The 22,308-nt window shown below is 41.9% G+C and overlaps 2 protein-coding genes across 2 annotated transcripts in view; one reads left to right on the plus strand and one right to left on the minus strand.

Annotated features, from left to right (window-relative positions):
* Positions 1-6,526: 6,526 nt before the first annotated feature.
* On the minus strand, positions 6,527-12,925 carry LOC146990959 (nuclear receptor subfamily 4 group A member 2-like). Its single transcript, XM_085802158.1, has 6 exons — positions 12,071-12,925; positions 10,476-10,605; positions 10,217-10,374; positions 9,312-9,511; positions 8,594-8,775; positions 6,527-7,100 (listed from the first exon to the last, which is right to left on the minus strand). The coding sequence occupies exons 1-6, from the start codon at positions 12,923-12,925 to the stop codon at positions 6,853-6,855; spliced, it is 1,773 nt and encodes a 590-aa protein (XP_085658284.1). The 3' UTR covers positions 6,527-6,852.
* A 2,223-nt stretch (positions 12,926-15,148) lies between these two features.
* The window catches only part of gpd2 (glycerol-3-phosphate dehydrogenase 2 (mitochondrial)), a 44,167-nt gene continuing 37,007 nt past the window's right edge, over positions 15,149-22,308 (plus strand). Inside the window, exons 1-2 of the mRNA XM_085802147.1 lie at positions 15,149-15,274; positions 19,269-19,375. Coding sequence (XP_085658273.1) covers positions 19,274-19,375 — 102 coding nt within the window. The 5' untranslated portion in view covers positions 15,149-15,274; positions 19,269-19,273. The remainder of the gene's footprint in view (positions 15,275-19,268; positions 19,376-22,308) is intronic.

Consider the following 22,308-nt stretch of genomic DNA (forward strand, 5'->3'; position numbering starts at 1 on the left):
ATCTACTGTATGTAGATTATCTTCTTATGTGAAAAAAAAAATGAATGAAAAAATTTAGGCCAGGGAAGAAAAGTCCTCAACCTGTTGTTTCTTTCCCTTCACTTTTCACTTTTTCCCATTTTCTGTCCACTTTCTGTGCCACACACAGTTTCACCTGTGAACTTTACCTGTCTGTCACTCTTTACGGGAATGCACCTTCAGATGCCTGAATCCATCGCACCAGGCCCTCAACTCTGAATGTAAACCGGCCTCATAATCCTCAAACACAGCCCTGAGTCCACGGGAGTCTATAGCTTCATCCCCTGAACCGCTCATTCCTCTTCAAACACTCCCCTAAGCATCTTTTTTTTTGGAAAGAAGAGATAGTTTGCGATAGACGGATAATAGAGATCTTTTTCAAGTGCTGTGTTTCGTCCTCTGCACCTCGGGGGGCCACAGATTACTTTTCTTTTACGCCCTCTCCTCAGTGCTGAAGCTTAAAACTCTTCTCTCTTTTCTTTCCTTCACTTCTCCAGATGTTTTGCAGCTGATGTTCACACACACTCCCATTGAAAAAAAACTGGAGCTTCGTAGTGGAATATTTATCTCTAATTTATGCACGCAACGTTATGCAGCGTATTGTTCAAATTCAGCCAATCAAGTGGTGAGAGTGCATAGTAAATGAAATCACAGGTCAGCATGAATATTCATAGTAGAAGTGAAGATGAGCGTCCTATAGGAACAGAAATGTTATTTAAAACATGCATGATGAGTTTATGCAGTGTTTATCAGTTTGTTCATTGATTTTTAGTTTGATCATTTTGCTGTTTTTGTCTCTCAGGAAGTATGGGGATGTTTTTTTTTTTCTGTGAATAAATATAAGATTATGAATCTCTCATAGTTTGTGCATAACTTCATGAACACAAGAAGAGGGCGCTGTTCTAACTTTATCAAATAGAAACTGACCAGATCAGTTTTAATCCCAATAGACAGTATGAAAATCACAGGTTGAATCTATGAACTTCCTGATTCCTGTGTTCTGGCTGCAGCCACTGGGATGGAAAACTGAAAGTGACTGAAAGTAATCCTCCTACTTCCCTGGACTAAACTGGTTTCAAACTGCTGTCACTTTATGTTCACATGTAAATGTAAAATAGCATAAAAACTGAATGACATTTTCTTTCTTCTGCCACATGTACGCACACGGATGGGAGTCGGTTTCCTCATGATCTGATTGGACGCTGTGAGAGCTGGACATCTGGACAGTGGACACGCCTGCAGAGGATGATGGATCAGGTACAGTATATGTAGAAGTGGTTGATGGTACTGGATGATGAGAAGTTGAGGCCATCTTTTACATCTGTTTCTGCAAAAAAAATGCACATTGCAACATTTGTAGCTCATTTCCGCAACACATAAGGTTGCAAAATAGTGACTCACGGTGTAATGGTGCAGTTTTTTGTGTGCATTTTGTGTGCGAGGCTAGATAGTCTAGTAGGAAGGAGGGGTCCCAATGTCCCCGAGACAAACATTTTTGAAACATGTTTTTTTTAGGACCCTTAAGGTGTCTACTTAAGATTTTTGCTTGTTGCCCGGGCCAACTAATGTCCCATGGGTGTTTTTTGGCGGCCATTTTGAATTTATGTCCGCACGAATGGCGAAAACACCAATTTTCATAACTCCTAAACCAGACATCACACAAAGACAAATGAACACACTTTTTCTGATAATTTCAACACCAGGAATCAAATGAAAAGGTCACCGAGATGATAAAACCACTCTTTATCAGAGAAAAATGAACTCCAAGTAGTATTTTTGTATAAATTGCTCAAAAAAAGTTCGGAAATTTAGACCGATAGAAAGCCGGATTAGTCACGTTTCCGACGAGGTACAACTTGTAAGGATTTTGCATTCATGGAATGTGCAACAATTCTGAGAATTTCACACCATTTTTCATAACTCCTAAACCAGACATCACACAAAGACGAATGAACACACTATTTCTGATTATTTTGACACCAGTAACAGGTTATCAATATCCTGGACTTTATTTCTTAAACTGCATATGTTTACATGGGCAATTCTGAGCCCTTTCATCAAATGAAAAGGTCACTGAGACGGTAGAACCACTCTTTATCAGAGAAAAATGAACTCTCATGTATTATTTTAGTACCGTATTTTCCGGACTATAGCTATGTCGCACCTGAGTATTAGTCGCATCTGCCTAAAAATACGTCATGAAGAGGAAAAAAACATATATAAGTCGCACCGGTTTATAAGTCGCATTTATTTTTCAAACATTTAATTAATAGCCGGGTCTCATATAATGACCAGGCTTTGTTTACACGAAAGGCCGGCACCTGTAGCGCCCTGTTGTTATGCATGCACGCTTCTCTGTGGTGTGTATGTGTGTGTGAGAGGATGCGGAGATGAATGAAGGCGATCGTCCCAAGGGGGGGCGGCGGCGGCGAATATCGCTACTTTTTTATTTTTAACACGTTAGTTTAGGTGGCAGCTCTGGAAACCCTGTGATCAGAAACTCTTTGTGGACTCTGTGAAGACGGACGGGAGTGAAGCCGACCTCTCCTCTGCTTCAGAGAGGGACAGGCTTGCACTGTCGGACCTGGCTCTCTGCTCCGTGTCCGGAGCCCAGTCGGGACCGAAGCAGAGACCGAAGACGGGCCGCAGAATACGCTGTGAAAATACTCTGAATTGACGGAGTGAAGCGCTACGGCGCAACGGAGACAGGTCAGACAGCGCAGCGAGGAGAACAGCACATGAGGAAGATGAAGATGAGCCACTGAATGAGGAGGGATTTAGAAATAAAAGCCGTGCTTCCCTCTTGTGGTCATAGCGTAGGTTTTTTTAAAAATATATAAGTCGCTTCTGAATATAGGTCGCATGGCCAGCCAAACTAGAAAAAATGTTTTTTCAGTCCATAATTTCTCCCTTTTAATAACTCCGGTTGGTAAGATGGGAGCGAAGGAGATGGGAATTCAGTGTTACCTGAAGAGGAGAAGAGACAGAGACAGAAATTGAACCCAGTGCTGCAGCGATATGAGATGTGTGTCTATCTGAGGAGGAGGAGGAAGTCCTCGATAATGCAGGTCACAGGTTCCTCTGGACGTTGTTGCACGAGTCTTGTGTCGAGCATACTAACAGATGGAGAAATGAGATACTCAAATTGACCTGTGATAACCTGTTGGAATGAACAAAATTAGTAGAGGCAAGGAAACTAATATTTGATTGGTCTGAAAAAAACACGCACACTCACAATCCCAGTCTCATTCAACCCCACAATCTATATCTCTTTCTCAAGTATGTTCAGTATTGATATGATTGATCAGGAAAGATGTTGTTTAACCCCTAAACCTGCACAAGGTGTTGATTAAATCATCTGATTGAGCCGACGTGTAAGAAAAGTTGTGTTAAATCAGCTTAATTACAGCGTCTCGTGGGATTTCTGTAGGTTAAAACACTGAAGTGGGATGTTTCAAGTGCTCGCCGCGCCTCCCGGGATCCCCCGCGTGTGTCCTCTCCTTTGTCTCCCAGCCGAAATAATCCAATCCACTGATTCAAGTGTTTAGTCGACTGTCCGTCCCGTCAGCGGAGAATGCTAATTTCCTTCCTTGTCGAGAGAGATTTTAGACTCCCCGAAGGATTTCACCCCAGAAACAACCAACTCTAATCCCTTCCAATTATTATCTGTTGTTCTGATGACAAGAAGGTTTAGAGCCAGCGTTTGTCGAGTGGACTCTTCATCGTGATGCAGCGCTAATCTGTTTTCATTCATTTGCTGAACACATGAAGCTCTGAATGGTTATTTTTGGTCATTTTGGAGCATCTTTCAAGGATTTTTTCCTTATTTTTCGCGTCTTTATCGTCATTGTTTGTCTCTTTTTGGTCATTTTGTGTCTTTTAAACTAGAAATATTCATATTTTGAACATCTTGGCTAAAAATCTAGGTTAAAAACTGTCGAATCATCTTGAGAATCTCTTTCCGAATAAATCCAGATCAATACTAGAATCATCATCAACTCATAGAAACCTCCACAGTGTGATAAAATCTCTCGGTTGTTGTTTATTATGTGATTTATTAGCCACATCGTCACATCGATGGATCAATCTGATCCCACACGTCTCGCTGTCAACACATTCACTTCTAATTACAACAGCCATTGAAGCATCTGATCGGTAATCTGCAATAATCTGTAATGGATTACATGTTGAAAGTAACCGGGGGGTCCCGGCCCATAAATCTGTCTTGATGCTGGCGGTCTCTGGGCTGGCGGTGATAAGGGTTAAGCCGTATTGAAGCTGGATGGATGCAGAGATCAAAGTCGGCAGTCAGAGCCTCGGAAAAATCCCACAAATCGTCCTCTACTGATAAAATACTTGATGCTGCTGTTACGGCCGCAACCGGCAGCCCAAGGGCCCAGAGCCCCCAGGGGCCCCCCACCCCCCCCAACCCCAAAAAACAACCTGTCCCTGGTGCAGATTGAGTCGTTGACCCCACTCAACTTTAATATTTATCTTTATCTATGTATCTAATGGTATTTAAGATGATGATTTCCTTTCCTTTTAGGGCCTCTAATCATCTCTGTACATCATAGTTTTAGTTGACGATTAATTGCCATGCAAATAATTGTGATTAATTATTTAATTTTTAATCTTTTTCTGATCATTTTTTGCGACTACATAGTATGAGCCTAAAAATATATGTCACCTTATGAAGAAAACGTAGAGCATATAAATAAAAACTGCATTTCTGTCTATGCATATACCTTCAAATGGCCGATACAACCCATAAAATGTACATTTCCACTTGCCGAAAAGTGATTCTAGCCCCTTCCTTCTAACATAAAGTTTTTTTCTGCCTAGAAATGACTGCATTTCATTCAGGAGGATTATATCTGACAGATTATACCTCACCTAGCCCCTTTTACCTGTTGAAACACCTTCACACAACCCATAAAATGTACATTTCTCTACAGAAAGGAGCTGCAAACTTGTTATGAAGACTGGTATGTGAAGTTCAGAGGCGAAAAGGGTCTTAAATATCATAATATTTAGTATCACAGAGTACAAAACCCATGATATTACTATAGGAATTTGACATAAATGATAAGTTGTGTTTCAGGAGAATAGCTATAGGCTGATTTTGTATTGTTCCTGTGCAGTTTCTGTCTTGTATCAGTTGTGACGAAGCTGAGTCTTTGCATATCGGAGTTTGCACTGTAAATGTCTGTTATTGTATCGCTCTATCTCTCTTTTTCTCTCTCTCTCTTCACCTGTCAATCACCATCATCATCAGGATAAATTGGATGTTTCTCCGATATTGTCATCGATTCGTTTCTATCTCGGCCCGACACGCTGCAGCATTGAACAGCCTCCCATTGATCTGCAGGCCTATTAAACCCTCTGTGGGAACAACATGCTATTTTATATATATATGTATATACAATATATATATATATATATATATATATATGTGACTTTTATTTAAAGGAAAAAAAAACCATGAATCAATGCTTTTTGGCTGAGAGAAGAGAAAACGTGTCACCTTGCAGCAGACCAGACTGAGGCCGTGGACGAATCAGCTGGGAGGATTTCTAATGATTTAATTTCTCCCAGACTTCCCCACATGTTGGGCTGGTTGCCGGGCGGTCGTCATGGGTTATCGTATAGGTTTTTATTCAGCAGCTGTATTCCTGTCCCCTGTTTGACTTTTCCCGGCGCAGGTGCTGCGTCCGTGGCCTTTATCTTTGCCGGCAGCAGCAGAAAGCGGCTCCTTTAATGCCACATCTGACCAAAGGGCTGCGGAAATGTCAGGCAGCCAACGGCCATGCAACACACACACACACACACACACACACACGTTCCCCTTTTGTCTCGAGAAATAATGTATGAAATCTTCCGCTGGTTCGCTCTGCTGGAAAATTATTTCCCCTCTAAAAAATACGGAGCATCATTGTGACCTTTGACCTTTGCACAATCATGCACCCATGCAGATTCTTTTACCAGGTTTTTTTTTATTTTATGAACAAAAAATTCACTTTTTTGTGGGTTTTTAATATTAAAAAAGACAAAAATATCAATGATTTGGTGCTGGGTTTATTTTTGAACCCAGATTTTTTTTTGTGTGAATCTTACTATAAGTATTAATCATATATAAAATACATTTTTGGGGGGTTTTTGTTAGTCCTCGCACAGGATTCTTAATAAATGACAATATATATACCTGAAAAGCTATAAACGCTATAAATAAAATGCACAATACAGGCAATCTGTTGGAGAGAGTGTGAAAAACGTGTGTCTGTGCAAACGCAGCCCTCAAGATGGAATTAAACCATTTATTTAACATGTAAGTGCAGCGCTGTCATTTTAAAAGGTGCATTCAGCCTCTAGTCTCCATGCAAAGGCACCGATTTTACTGTAAAATAAAAATGTTAAAATCCGCATTTTATGTCAGGAAATGAATATTAGCTGAATAAAACTTCCGAGGAGCAGCACGGCACGTCCAAACCCTCAATAAATCAAAGCTCGGCAGCAGTAACGTGATTTATTTATTAAAACATGGACAATGACAGTTTACTGGGAACACAAGACCATGGTAGAGTGAGTCTACTGAATTATGTCATCCACTATGTCACAAGTATAGGCTGTTATAAAGAACCTAAACAGAATGGGAGGCACAAATCATTGCAATGGGAAAATGTGATGTAATTGCTCGATATTAGTGTTTTTTTTGTCGTTGTTGTTGTTGCAGTGCACAGAGCTGAAAGTGTCAGGAAGGAACAGACCGCCGGGATGGAAGCAAGAAAAACCACAGAAAAAAAAGTCCCCGTGCGACGTGCGTATTCTCTCACGTCTCTAAAACGGCAACGTGTCGAGGAATAACTTATCTATTATTGCAGGCGGCGGCACCAGGTCCTCCAGCTTCAAATAGAAAATCCTCTGCAGGCCCTGGATGCACAGCGTGCGCAGCTCGGGCAGCTTCTCTAAAAGTCTGGAGAGGTGGTTGGACCAGCAGCTGGAGCTCCCGTCGCCGTCCTTGAAGCACCGGACGATGCCGTTCTGCAGCTCCTCCACCTTCTTGGGCTCCTTCAGCCCGTGCCGCTCTGCAGGTCCGTACACAAGTCACATTTCACACACATTAATACATATGAGACGGTTCACACTCAATGCAGAACAAATGGTTTTAAAGGGGAACTATGCTGCCCTACTAAGCCAGACCGCAGTAACTACGCAAACAGTGAAACTGAGAAAAATGGCTTTAAAGTTTTTCGATTTGCCTTCCAAATGTGTTCTAGGTAGATTAGTGAAAATACACAGATTTGACAGGTTTTCATGAAGTAATATTCATGCAATTAGACCACATATTTTACATTTTACCCCTAAAAAGCAGATACTGCGCTCTGGTGCCAGGTTTCCTTAAACAGATAGACAGGTAATGCTGAGGCAAAGTGCAGTAACTACAATGTTGTTGTTTTCTTCCAGCTTTCATTACTTAATTACTAACTTTGGCCACCTCAAAAATGATTAATAATTTGACAGTACAAACTTTAGTGAGCTACCATTTAATGTCCAGTGTTTAGCTAAAGTGTTATGTGCTTGTGCTAACCTGCTGAAGCTAATGTTAGCTAGCTACCGTAACTGGCTAGCAGTGTGCAGTAACTGCGCAGTTAACTGCGGTTTGGCTTAGTTTTGAGCGTGATTTTGTACAGGGAAACAGATACGGGTTTGGCTCAGTTTCAAGAGTGATTTTGTAGTTACTGCAATTTTTCACACCTCATATCTCTAAAACTGAGCAAAATTGACCGCTGAAAATTTTACACAAGATAAAACATTTATTGACAAGTTCAATTTCACAAAAAACTCAATTTGAAATTTTCACGTAGTTCCTGCGGTCTGGCTTAGCAGGGGAGTATGCAAGAGCTGTTTTGCTAACCCTCCTCCTGGCCATGTGCATTTGTTTTCAACCAAGCCGGCGAGAAATCAATCAATAGAGCTGTGGATAACGTTATATATCATATGTGATGTTACAATGTGTATATTTGTGTAGTCTAATCTGTCATAAAGAAAAGATTACAGGTTACGGGGCGCGTTTGTGTCGCTGTGCTGCTGAGACAAGAGCTGGGACACCGGGGCGGCAGCATTGATCTTGCAAGGTTGAATTTCGGCCAAGAGACGCTAGGTGGAAGGGAAAGAGCCTCCATTCTCCCCGTAACAAGTTACAATTAATTTATTTAACCATCACAATTACTCTGAAACTGTTTAATTAAGGTAAAAATGAAACCTAGTTAAAGGGATAGTAGCATTTTTTTTAAAAGTGGGGTTGTATGATCTACAAATATCCCCTAAGTACTTTAATTGCAGTAGAAGACTCTCTGCACTCCTCCCGTTAGCAACGCCAGCCCAAAAAAATCTCTGGGCAGGGCTATTATGGGCTGGCGTTGCTAACGGGAGGAGTGTAGAGAGTCTTCTACTGCAATTAAAGTACTTAGGGGCTATTTGTAGATCATACAACCCCACTTAAAAAAAATGTTACTATCCCTTTAAGCTAAAAATCCTGCATAGTTCCTCTTTAAAGAGTGAAGTCGGGGCGTCTCACCAGGGGTGACCAGGGCGAGGGCGCATATGCAGGAAAAGGTGGAGACGTCCAGGTTCATCCTCTGCAGGTTGCCGGAGAATTCGACGATGCTGTCGATCCACTCGCCGAAGCCCCGCAGGCACTGCAGCCGGTGCCACACCGAGCCATCGCAGAAGATCAGCTTCCCGTCCTCCGGGCTGGATCTGAAACGGAACGACAGCTCGTGTTAAAAGTGCAAAAAAGCCCGAAGAGGAAGAGGTGGGTGTAAACGGTTTGGTTACGCTTCTATATGACGAGAGATTGATGCAAGGGGAACCTGCATACATCCATTATCAGACACAGGGATGAATTTGTGTTTCAAAACAAAGGCCCAGCTTCAAATGACGAAAAGGTCTTGATAGAAAGTGCACACTAAAAACAGTTGGGTTAAAAAATAACCAAATTATAACCCAGCTGTTGGTTCAAATAAGGACAAACCCCTTTTTTGGGTTATTTTAACCCAACAGGTTGGGTTATTCATTTTTACACCCTTAAACCAATGAATGGGTTATTCACTGAAAAATAACCCAATTACTTGAGCAACCCAGGAATTGGGTTAAATTCATAGCCTATAACCCTGAAAATGTGTTATACTCTGGAAAAATAACCCAAAAAATTTAACCCAACACCAATAACTCAGAAATTGGGTTACAGAGATAACCCAAAATTTTTTAGTGTGTGGTAGGTCTTAGGTCTTTACCTGTATGAAAGTCGTAAAACAAAGAGCTCCAGGAAAGCCGAGTAGAAGAGGAGGTCCTGGTCGTGTTTGGTCAGGGAGCTGAATCCCGGGATCTTCTGCGCCCAGCCTCGGATCACCTCCATGGATCTGGTCAGCAGGTCGTAAAACTGCCGGACGTGCCGCGCGTCGTCTCCCCCCGGACTGCCGGGACTCTCCTTGAACTGTGGCGAAAGGTCACCAGGGACATCAGGAAGGCAAAGCCATCAATTACAGCCACATCTGGTGCAAACGTTATGTCTGACTTCTGTAGAGCAGTGGTTCTCAACTGGTGGGTCGGGACCCAAAAGTGGGTCGTGGACCCGTTCTGGATGGGTCGCGGACAGCTGGTCCAAAAAGTAAATCATATTTAATGCACATCTGATGTTGGACATGTATTTTATTTTGAAAAATGACTAAGGCAGGCGTCACGTGAACACATGCAGTTGTAATGGCCCTCCTCAGTTTCTTATTATTTGCTCTGAATGCAAAGATATCAGTTTCTTATTAATGTGGCCTGAATGCAGTGAATCTTGTTTTGTTTTGTGGGTCTTTATTTTTGTGCAATTTGATATTTATTCACTTTTGTGCACATGCTCTGAATGCAGAGATGCATTAGAAGTCAAATATATCGTTTTGTTGGTCTCCATTTTGTGCAGTTTGATATTATTTTATTCACTTCCGTACATGCAGTTGTCATGGTAACTCCTCAGTTTCATTCATGTGCTCTGAAATGCACTTTGCTCAATAAGGAGCAAAATGAGTTTTTAAAGGCTTAAAGGTTTGAATTCTATAAAAGTGGGTCTTGACTTAATGACCGTGGGAAAATGTGGGTCCCAGAGTGAGACCAGTTGAGAACCCCTGCTGTAGAGTTAACAGCTGCAAATTACTTTGGAGTAGTCGAGGCGAGAGGGCGCGGGGTTCGACTCGACGTGCGCCCGGACGAGGGCGCTCAGCAGGGTGCTGACGGGCGAGGACGAGTCCGGCAGAGCTTTGGGTTTGGACGGCAGGCGACCCCTCCGACCTTTCAGACCGTCCGTCCTCACCACTGCAGAGCACGAGGACGAGGAGGAGGAACGGGAAAGAGTCATTCATCAGCCTTTGTTTTGGGGGTTTCACAGTGACAGTGATGAAAGCTGCAGGGTTTACCTTCTTTGACCATTCCCACTGCAAGGCACTTCTGGAAGCGGCAGTATTGACATCGGTTCCTCCTGCGTTTGTCCACAGGGCAGCTTTTGGCCGCCAAACACACATACTTGGCATTTTTTTGCACTGTGCGCTGCATGAAGACGGGAAAATCAGTGCACAGAATATTAAAAAATGCAACACATGCGATGGTAACTCGACTGAGACTGTAGATAATATCCAATTTCAAATTTAACAACATACATTCTTGCAGTTATTAATGAAATAACATATAAAATCATCTGAGTATGTAACACAATGGAAGTTTCTGGACGTTCTGTGATGCTATTTCAAAGGCCATTAAATCCCAGCATCGGTCTCTGTGGAGCTGATGTCCTATTGTTCTTAAAGTATTCTTTAAATGGCAAATAATTATCAGAAGCAAGTAAAGAAATGGTTGATCTGCATCCAGCAGCCTTTTGGGAAGAGTCCTGCAAAGATGCATAAAGAAAACAACCACACAGAACAGTCATATTTTCATTTATGTGTTAATAATGTCAGAAATAAAACCTATTAAAGTGGTTCTTTGGAAATTGCTCCACATTGCAGAGCCTTAAATGGTCCTGAAAATGAACAGCAGCACTCCTGCTCCTGTGGGCCATGTGAGGCGGTGTGAGGCATTCAGCAGGCGGACAGGGCAGTCTGGGTAAACACAGGGTCGTGGTCATTCATAATTTGGAGACTCGCCCCCGGGAATCTCCCTCAGAGGGAAGAAGGCAGATTTTTTTTTTTATTCCTGGCACGTCGGTGGCCACTTTCATACAAGACATTTACCCCTAAAACGCACGTGTCGAGGGATCAAAACGTGCTTTTGAAGTGTAATGTCCAATTTAGGTTTAAGTCAGTCAGTCCCATGGGATTTTTACATTATAACCCATTACTCCAAATTAAGATTTCATTAGGGAATAGGGTTTCAAAGGGGTGGAAAATTTCCAATAAATTTCCAGAAACTTTCCATAGTAAGTTAAGCTGGATAATTTTGGAAATATTCCAAAATGGAAACTTTCCATGGGAATTATGGGAATTTATAAGAATTATTGGGAATTAACTGGAAATTGGGGGTAATTTAAACAAACTAAACATAAATGTAAATTTTGTTTTGTCATAAGCAGACATCCATACAAAATAATACAATTAAAAAAACATGACATCAGTTTAACTTTATCAAGTTTTAATTCTTGTATGGACAATCAATTATTTTACTGAACAACAAAAACATGAATGGTGAGTAAAATATTACTAATTACTACTTATTAAGGGCCAGCCTTCAATTTTGTAAATTTTGGATTTATTCCCATATATTCCCGTTAATTCTCTTGGAAAGTCTCCAACTTATTCCCTATAACCCTATTACAGGGAACATGTGGAAAAGTGAATATATACACGATTAAAAGTGATTCCCCCCCCAAAACTAAAAGCTTCTTGCACAGTGTTTCCAACTTTGAAAATTCCCGGAATTTTGCAAACCTATTAGGGAACATGTGGAAAAGTGAATAGGATAAAACTAAAAGCTTGTTGCACAGTGTCATGTTGATGCAACAGTTCTCTCCAGAACAAACCTTGAAGAATCCCTTGCAGCCCTCGCAGGTGCGCACCCCGTAGTGTTGGCACGCCGCGTTGTCCCCGCACACCGCGCACAGCCCCTCGGCCCCGAGGCTCAGCGGGCCGCGGCTGGACGCGGAGGACGTCTGGTAGTCCATGAAGTGGTGCGTGTGCTGGGCGAGCTGCAGCGGGTGTGGGAAGCCCCCCCCGGCTGCGTCCAGCGGCTGGAGAGATCCGTCAAACTTCACCTGGCAGGAGGACAAGCTCTGTCCGCCGCTGTGCTGCTGCGCCGCGTGTTTGAGGGACAACAGAGAGAATCTGGACAGCGGATAGTTTTTCCTGTGCGCCGCCGCCGCCGCCGCAGCCAAATAGTCCTGTCGGAGACTGTACAGAGAGCCGGACTCGTCCCAGATGTGTCCCGGTGGGGGGTGGAAGCTGGACGCGAGGGGGGTGTGAGGCGAGGGGGGGCGGTGGTAGTAGTAAACCGAGCCCGGGGAGGCGAGCAGCTCGTCCGCCTGGTGCGAGGAGGAGGGAGGAGGATGATGCTGCTGCTGGTGGTTCGGCTGGTAGCGCGGACATCCATGCGCGTCCTCCACCTTTACGCACGGCGGCAGCTCCGCCTGCACCGACATCTGGAAGAGGCACGGCGGCTTCACGTCGTAGCCGCCGGAGGAGCCGTAAGAGTCCGCCAAGGGGCCGAAGCCGCCGGGTCCCGACGCAGCAGCGGAGATCTCACTGTTAGTCAGGTCCATGCTGAACTTGACAAACTCCGGGGTGAGGAAGTCGCAGCAGGTGCGCTCTCCGCCCGCGCTCTGCGACGCCGGACTGGCTCCTTGTGGAGAGGAACCGCACTGGGTCTGGACACACGGCATGGTACAGTATCTGCGAACATGCATGGACACAGATTAGAGGAGTCAGACAAAGCGTGCACAGGGATATTTTGCATGTCTGATGCATCGAGAAATGATAAAAGTCAAATGTGCAACCTGTTGGACAAAAGAATTCACTGGTTGAGACAAAAACATGAACTCGGAGAAACGACTTTTTTGTGCGTAAATGAAACTGCGATGCATAAAAACCTGGATTAAATACCTTTAGGCTTTAGTTGTCTTTGTTTTAGAGGATCTTTTATTTAATTCCCGCTATAAATTTTCTGGAATTAAACAAAAAAAAGCATCAGAGCATCACTTGCAAGTGAAAAAAAGTGCAGTATAAATACCTTAAAGCTCTTTCCGATGCAGAACAAGAGTGGTAAATAATCCCATTTCTGCCGCGCTGCTTCTTGTGGATCTGAATGAAGCTTGTAGCTGCCGACCAGAAAAAGTCCACTCACTGTCTGGAGAGCAAAAGGAAATGACTGTTCACTTCTCCCACTCGCCGGGCTCGCGGACTGACTGCCAGTGACACCGACAATGTGCTTTTGTTTACGTGGTGCGCACCCTGTGCCAAACCCTATTACGCACAAGCCACGGAGGGGTGGAGTGGTGTGTGTGTGTGTGTGTGTGTGTGTGTGTGTGTGTGTGTGTGTCTCTCTTGTGTGAGAGTGTGTGGGAGCCTCCGACTGTGTGGGCACAGAAAGTAGCTCATGCAATTTGGAAGTAATGCTTGTGGCCCACTTTCTTGCCGTCTGCGTCATATTTTAGGCATTTTATTGTTATTTAATAATCCATTGGAATCGTGGCAGTGATGTGCACATGTTTAACAAGTTTCAAAGTGCAATTATTATTATTTATAATGATTGACAAGCTGTAGCCTAATCATTTATAGCAGTAATTCCACATGTCTGAAATATTAATGTTTATTTTTGCTCTGCATCCAAGAGACAATGGTCCCCTGGGCAAATTTATTTTGTGACCCTTTGTGTTAATTTTGTGTTTCTGTGTTGTCATTACTGTTTTATATGGTAATTTATGCCTTTTAGTGGTAATCTCAGCAGCTATTATTTGCTAAAAATAAGACTTTAATTGTAGTGCACATTTCATTGAGAAAATGCAGTACAAGTGCTTTACAACTAAAAAATGGCATACGACTGCATGCAGTTGATGCACAGGAAAAGCAATCATAAAAACATGATATTTTGCATAACTTCAGGGCCGTTGTATAGGGGAGAAAGGTGATGATAATTCTAGGGGCCCAGCGCCCAGTGGGGCCCATAAAAAACCCCAGTAGTCTAATCTTTGTATGACTGATTTATTCTGAGTAAGACCCTGACTAATACTCATAGTACACTGTAAAAACTCAACATCTTTCCAAGAATATTTGTCTTATTTCTTGTCCAAATGTCTCATTTCTAGTCAAAACTAATCTCTTTCCACTTAAAATAAGACTCATTACCTAAAAATTAACTTGTTTTTAGATCATTTTCACTTAAATTCACAATAAATAGAAAAATCTGCCAGTGAAAGTAAGTTTTTTGTGCTTGTAATAAGGAAGAAAAACTTGCTCCACTATCAGATTTTTTCTACTTATTCCAAGTGAAAATCTGCTTGAAAGAAGTAAAAAGTGTCTAAAAACAAGCTACTTTTAATATGATGTCTTATTTTAAGTAGAATGAGATTTGTTTTGACTAGAAATTACATTTTGACTAGAAATAAGACAAATATTCTTGCTAAGATACTTGAGTTTTTGCAGTGTAATGCTGCATTAGCATCAAAACAAAGAAGGCTAAATAAAAAACGATAATACATACGTAGTCTAAGAAAAGAAAAAAAAGGAAAAGTTAGGGGGAGGGGCCCACTTTAGTATTCTTTAAGGGGGCCCAGAATTCCTAGCAACGGCCCTGCATAACTTTGTAGTCGTTTTGGGGCTTTTCTGTAGTCATTTGTGCTGTTTTTTGATCTCTTCTGGTTATGTATTGGAGGTGAAACTCATGTTTAACTCATCCGCTGCTGTAAGACTCAGAAAACGACAGCTGGTGGCACTTCTTTCTCTTTATTATTATCCCGAAGAGGAGAGGAGGGATGCAGGAGAGCCCGGTGTTGTGTTGTGCAACTCGGCCCCAGCCTTACGTCAACAACGTGGCCCCGCCTTGAGCTCGAACGCCATTGGACGAGGCCTTGCGAGCGCCGCGCTCTGATTGGCTCTCCGCGGGGGTCTCCACTTCCTGGTTGTATCTGTCAAACACAACGGCTCGTCGGGGATAGCAACCGATGTCCTCAGCTGCAGTCGCCGCCCTGCATCGCTCCGAGCGAGGTTTATTCAGCCACAAAACAAGATATCCTGTAAGTGGGAACCTCTGTTATATCACCCGGGTGTTTTTTTTCGCCCGTGTTAACAAAAACTAATGAACATTTACATTTTAAACCCGTGTTTTACTGGCGTAGGGCCAAAGAAAGCGGAGCAACATCTGCAAGTTTATCCTTGCTAGTACCTGTAAAATATAGAAATAAAAACCCAGTTCTCCTCATTTAAAAGCGACGGACACACCACATTAACGTGTAGCCTATAATTTGTGTATTCAAAACCGTAGAAAAGCAGCTAAATATCCCCGGTATCCTTAAGTTAGCCCTTCCTTTCCTGTCACGTTAAAGAAGTCGTCTTCCTATAACGTAAAGAGCTTATTCGTGCCTGTTAAGACGAAGCTCGTTGGTGGTGTTTTCCTCAAAGACCAAACTGGGCTCACGTTTTAATCCACAGCAAAGATGTCAGTTTGACTTCCTCTTGTGTGGTGGCAGATACAGGAGTAATATAACAATACAGGAACCTGGCTTCAGAAATCCTCATATCTGCCATTTTTCCTCATTTGTATGTATATGAATTACCATAACTGGGAAATACCTTGTTAAAAAAGAAAAAGCAGAAATCTAAATGGAGGTTCACCATGTGCTTCTTAAAAAAAAGCCTCCTCCTTTGCTGACTCATAGTCATAATGAGTCCACAGGCTGATGTAGGTGAAGGCTCACTCACTGATTTGTGTGAATGAGGATGATGATGTGGAAGAGGAAGTGGGGATGTCCTGGCATCACAGATTTTACTGATTATGTCGCTCGTTTATTATTGGTCAGTGTCACTCTGAAGTCTCCACAATTAACAACCAGCATTGGTGCGGTTTATCTGGCTAAACCGCACCCATCAGACAGCTGAGTCCTGTCACCAGGCTTCCTGAGGGCTAATTATTGTCATATTTGGCCTTTATACGCCGGTGTTCAGTAATGAGCAGCCTGTGTGAGTGTGAAAGGGTGTGAAAGCCCGTGGTATGTCGCAGAGTGTTGGAAGGCCGCTTGCACAATGTAGAGAGGCTGAGTCTGGGGCTGAAACAGCTCAATTATAGTGCTGAGTATGGGCAAAGGGAAACTAGAAATGTAAATAAAAAGCCATTTTCATTCAACAAAAAGATGCTTCCAGCCAGGGCTTTGTACTGAGCCTTTTGGTCCAGATGGAAATGTGTAATGCATAATGAGTATTGGGAAGTGGTGAGTGTTGTGGACATGTTTACCGGTACTTCCTCATTTGAATGAAAAATGAAACCAGTTCTGGTGAGTTTTAGTGAGAGTTTTTGTTAATTATCTTGAATGGAATCGGAAATGATGCAACTTTTATTCTATTGTTAACCCACATTTTGTAGTTATAATCTGTAACCTTAGTTTTTATTCTCCTTAGCCAGTGGAAACACTCTTAAATCACTATTTCAGCCATCCAGAGACATGATAGCTCCTTTTTAAATTCTTTGTCTTGCTTATGTGCAGAGAGAAGGGGGCTATAATTATTTTAGTCATGTGGTGTGTGACTGTAACTCACAGTTTAAGCACTTAACACAAGCGCTCGTGCCATGATAAACGACACCGTGCACTTTAAGCCCTGTGGACACTTTGCATTAACGTCTTTATAACAAGCAGTAAAAGACTTTCTAAACCACTAAACCCCAGATAAGTAAATATTTGCCTGGATTCGACTCACACACACTGACTCATTTGGCCAGTTGTATTTTTTTAAACTTGTACGAAGCGAAAAACATTTTATAATTTGGTCCGAAGTCGACACTGATGCTGATTTTGTTTTGTTTTGGTGAAGACACAATCGTGCGACTTGTAATAGGTCATTTGTTCGACCAAACTGCTTATTGACATTTGTGCCATCTGTAGCTGTGTTTTATTAAAATGCATTAGAATCTGCTTCTGCGTTGTGCCACTCCCAGGAAACCTTTATTCAAAGTGCATTACAGTGGGAATGCAAATACTTTTTTTTGGGGGGTGGGGGCCGCCCCTGGTGGGAATTGAAGCCAGGCCGGGCTGGTGTCATGTTCTGCTCATTATGGAGCACAGGGTCATTATGAAGAAATGGGAACAGTTGTTTAATACTGAACAAGAAAACAAAATACTTTAATTTTATTTTTCCAATCTTTATTTCAAACAAGACTGACTCTTTTTTTTTTCTCTGCAAAGTATGAAAACCAAGCATGATCTGCAGAATTAGTAATCAGGCGCTAACAGTATAGGTATTTTAGTCGCACACAAAAGTTAATTATCAAAGCACACGCTGATAAAGAATCGTTTTTTATTATTGATTAAGATGTCAGTGCAAGTTTTCAATTAATCAATTGGTCTAATGATGTAGTGTTTTAAATGTCAAAATCAAAACAAATGACCATGGCAGGTTACCAGAGGGAATGGGATGTCCTTTACCTGCATATTTAATCTCATAAACTCTATGTAAAGTTTATTATTTATTGTGATAGGACACGGAAAGTAAAAGTTTTGAGTCGTTTTTCAAGAAAATATGAGAAGTATTTGTAAAAAAATAACCTTTTTTTTTTTTATTTGGACATTTTTTCAGATCCAAGGTAACTATTAAGCATTAGTTAAAGGGACATTGTGTAACTTCTCCTGTTATCTATTCACGAAAATCGATTATTTTGTTCAAAAGTATGTTGTATGAGGAATGGAGCGTTACACTGATGCTGCATTCACCTGCAGTCGGGCGGACAGCCGTCGGTAACAAACCAGATGTGGGTCAGGTAAACAATACCACATCGCCATGACAACATATTGTCACGTGTATTGTTTTGCCTCGTGCTGACGGACCACTTGTTTACATAGAGGTTTGTTTATGGCGTTACGTGCAGCGGCTGTCATCCGTCTGCCGTCTGCCCAATTTCAGGTGAATGCAGCATGAAAAATACGATTGAGTTGCTTGCGATATACTACCGCAACGCTAGATGGGAGTAATTCCTACACAATGCACCTTTAACTAATGCTTAATAGTGTGTACGTATTATAAAGTGTTACCAAATCCAAACAAGACATGATGGTAATAAGTTAGTTGCAGCTATAGACTAAGATATGAAATCTATTAAAGGGATAGTAGCATTTTTTTTAAAGTGGGGTTGTATGATCTACAAATAGCCCCTAAGTACTTTAATTGCAGTAGAAGACTCTCTGCACTCCTCCCGTTAGCAACGCCAGCCCATAATAGCCCTGCCCAGAGATTTACAACATACAGTGTTGTGAATGGACCCAAAGAAACGGCCTATTTTCGCGGTCTAAAAGAAAAACCTGAAAAAAAATACACAGTTCCATTGTTCGCTATGATATAATTTTTTCCAGCCCTTCAAAGTGCAGGAAAAACACAGTTTTTATTTGGACCTAACCAACTCACGTATCCCTCCGCCCAGGGTTAGCGCCCACCGATCAGCAGTTGTTTAGGTCCAAATAAAAACTGTGTTTTTCCTGCACTTTGAAGGGCTGGAAAAAATTATATTATAGTGAACAATGGAACTGTGAATTTTTTTTTCAGGTAAAACCTCTTTTAGGCCGCGAAAATAGGCCATTTCTTTGGGTCTGTTCACAACAATGTATGTTGTAAATCTCTGGGCAGGGCTATTATGGGCTGGCGTTGCTAACGGTTAGAGTGTAGAGAGTCTTCTATTTGTAGATCATACAACCCCACTTTAAAAAAAAATGCTACTATCCCTTTAACATGGTGTCATGGTGACAGTTTTGTAAAAGTTTGTGTTCATCCTGTGCCACAGGTGGTATAAAATAAACGTGCACCGGCAGCATTCCTCTGTCTCTTCACTTCTTTTTTTTTTTGCAGCACCCTTTTACCCCTCCCCACCCTCCCCTCCCCTTCCCAGCTCCCTCCCTTCAGCTCCCTTCATGCCTCCTTCACATGATCACCTGCCCCGCCGCAGCCTTACAGACAGTATAACACCCCCCCCGGTTGTGTGTCCCTGCTCTTGTCTGCTCTGCTCACTGCACTTCTCCCTCGCCTCCGCAGGGCCAATGGCGTTCAGGAAGGCTCTGAAGAAGACGGCGATCATCGGGGGCGGGGCGGTCGCCGCCGTTTTCGGCCTCTCGCACCTGATCGAGTACAGAAAGACGCAGGTGAGCTGATGAAAGCTGTAAATGTTTGATTCCTGGTGGATACTGTATATTCCCTTTGCAGGATTTGACCACGGTCTTCTTTCTACTCTGGCAGCTTTTAAACTTTAAGATCAACTTCATTCACATCTAGATTCTACAGTAGCAGGACTATACCATAGCTAATAGCTAACTATATCATTTTGATAATAGAGTTTCTTTTATTCTGCATAAAGGTTAATGGGTAGGGAGGGACTGCTTTTCAGGGCATGTCCCATCTAGATAAAGGAATGTGTTTGCCTTCTGCAGGAGACGTAAGTGGACTTGAAAGAGTGCAGTGGAGTGTAAACAATGTAGACATGTTGATAAAATGAGCATATTTCCTTGTACAGTATGAGCAGGCTTTTCTACACCAGCATCCAGTGCTTTTTCTTCTACTTTCTGGTGCTTTGGATTAGAGTATGTCCTGTTAATTTAGGAGCGGAGCATCTTGAGCACCTGGAAAGGTGTGGCTGTTTTTCTATTTGCCCTTTTGTTACAAGGGTTTTTTTTTACAGTAAGAGATGTATTGAACTCCTCTTATATCATTTTGTTAATAGATTTGTAGCTACACCAGCTGTCAGCTAACTCAGCCTAGCAAACAGACTCAAAATCTCAGCCACATTCATTTTGTCTGAAGAAGTTAAACTGCTGTAAACACGTGAAAATGCCAGACCTAAACTTTAGAAACTGTTTTTTCTCTCTATTATAGTTTCTGTGGATATTTTTTGTCTTTAAAACTGAAAAGTGGAGTTCCTCAGTTGTTTTTATTTCATCCATTCATCGCTCATTCATTTTCTGTTGCTTATCCAGATTATTCTTCTGTTGCACACAACTGATGGATAAAACAAAACAAAACAAAAGCCACTTAAAATGTTCAAATTACATTCTGTGTGGTACTGAAAAGTTACTTCCAGTCAGTGTAATTTGGTAAACACTGTATATTTAAAGTTTTTTGAACAGTTACCGCTAAGTATTCAGATGTCGTACTTCTCCAAAATGATGTTCAGCTCCTTTGCAGATTGTTATTATGTGTGGACGAGGAATGACAAAAACTCAGGCGCTTCTACAACAATAGTCCAAGTGTGACTGGTAGTCAGCGTCCCGCCTCATGACTGGGAGCACTGCTGGCCTTAAAGACACAACTATTTGTCTTAATTGTCGAGCCTAATTGTAAGGATGGTCGTCATGCAGACAGAAATAACCACACGCCTCGGCCTCGGCCTCGTTTGAGATGGACAAGCAGCTGTGTTTCCCGCCGACCTCTGACCTGACGTAGGCCTATTTCAGGCGTGCCGCACCACTACATACCAGACTTCATGTGACTGTACAACCTAATGTGAACTCTTGTTTTGTGTCCCGACCCCCGATATTGTCGCCCGTTGTCGTCGTCGTTGTCGTCCGCTCCACCAAGCATGGATTGGTAAGCAAGAAGTCGAACCCTGATGATGAAATATAATAATTATTTTCACAATAGTTTGTAATCATGCATGCGTCTAATCCCAGTAATTGCAACGCTGATGAGATGAATGTCCGTCTTGTCTCCTCTAGCAAGGGCATATGGTTTGGAGAAGATTTCAAGATTCTAGCGGCCGATTTGGCTATTAGCATGGGGCTTTGCTGTGCCATTCACTGACTTAACTTGATTACAGGAGGCACGCTGGGTCTTAATTCTGTCGCACTGTTTGTCTGTACGCATCATCAAAAATAGACAATGATTATATCATCTTCTTGTTTGCGGTTCGCAGGCCCTAAATTACCAAATGCCTGCTACCATTTGCAAGTCAAATGCCGCGCCGGCTTCAAAGCAGCTTGATGCAATCATTTAACCTGCGCTGCTAAATAGAAGAAATGAATAAATATTTCATTAGAAGTGAAATCCCACATCCTCCTCTCAGAGTGAACCTGTGTTTTCTTTTTTTCTTTTTTCTTTTTTTCATCGTAGTTGTGATTATTGCTTTAATTAATTATTTTGCTAATCAAACAATGGGTGTCAATGATGCTCAACGACTGGAATTGGATTTGTTTTGTGCCGAGCCGAGCTGAGCAGCATGTTGCAGCAGGTTGTAACCCTTTGCAAACTTTGCTTTGCTACTAATTACATCATGATTATGTCTTTTTTTTTTAGCAACACTTAACTTGGAAACCAAAGGTGAAATGAGACATTATAAGCACATTATTATGTCACCTTCTGCCAAGAGCAGCTTCAAGTAGTGTCAAGTCGGAAGCTATTATATCATAAAATATCAGCCAATTTGATCATCAGGGAGTCAAATCTGGTATTTACAACTTTAAATCTCAAAACTTAAGACATAAAAGTGTCAAAAATAATATTTTAAAGTTCAGAATTGATCTATTTATTATCAGTTTACATATAAAATTCAGTATCCAGAGTTTGTAAGTGTCTTAAGCTAATTATAAATGCATTAAGAAGCCAAAATATCATCAGTCGACACCATAGTCATAATTCTTGCGTACATACATTATGCTCCATCCATTACAACACAATAAGAAGGCATACAGCCGTATGTCTTACAGTGATGTTGCTACACACTGAATCCATAATGTATGAAAATGATTGCAAGTCATAATGTCATGTTATTTTATGAGGTGATTAATGCATAAAGAATAATGCATGAACACATTACACTGTGAATGTGTGTGCAGTCTGTGTACTTACAATGTCTCGAAACACACCTCAAGGAAAGTGTTGCTGCATTCATTTAAATAGAGTTTTAAAGGGATAGTAGCATTTTTTTTAAAGTGGGGTTGTATGATCTACAAATAGCCCCTAAGTACTTTAATTGCAGTAGAAGACTCTCTGCACTCCTCCCGTTAGCAACGCCAGCCCATAATAGCCCTGTCCAGAGATTTACAACATACATTGTTGTGAATGGACCCAAAGAAACGGCCTATTT

This window comes from Trachurus japonicus, chromosome 2, assembly GCF_045865225.1.
Source record: "Trachurus japonicus isolate A0001 chromosome 2, Traja_1.0".
Lineage (NCBI taxonomy): Eukaryota > Metazoa > Chordata > Actinopteri > Carangiformes > Carangidae > Trachurus > Trachurus japonicus.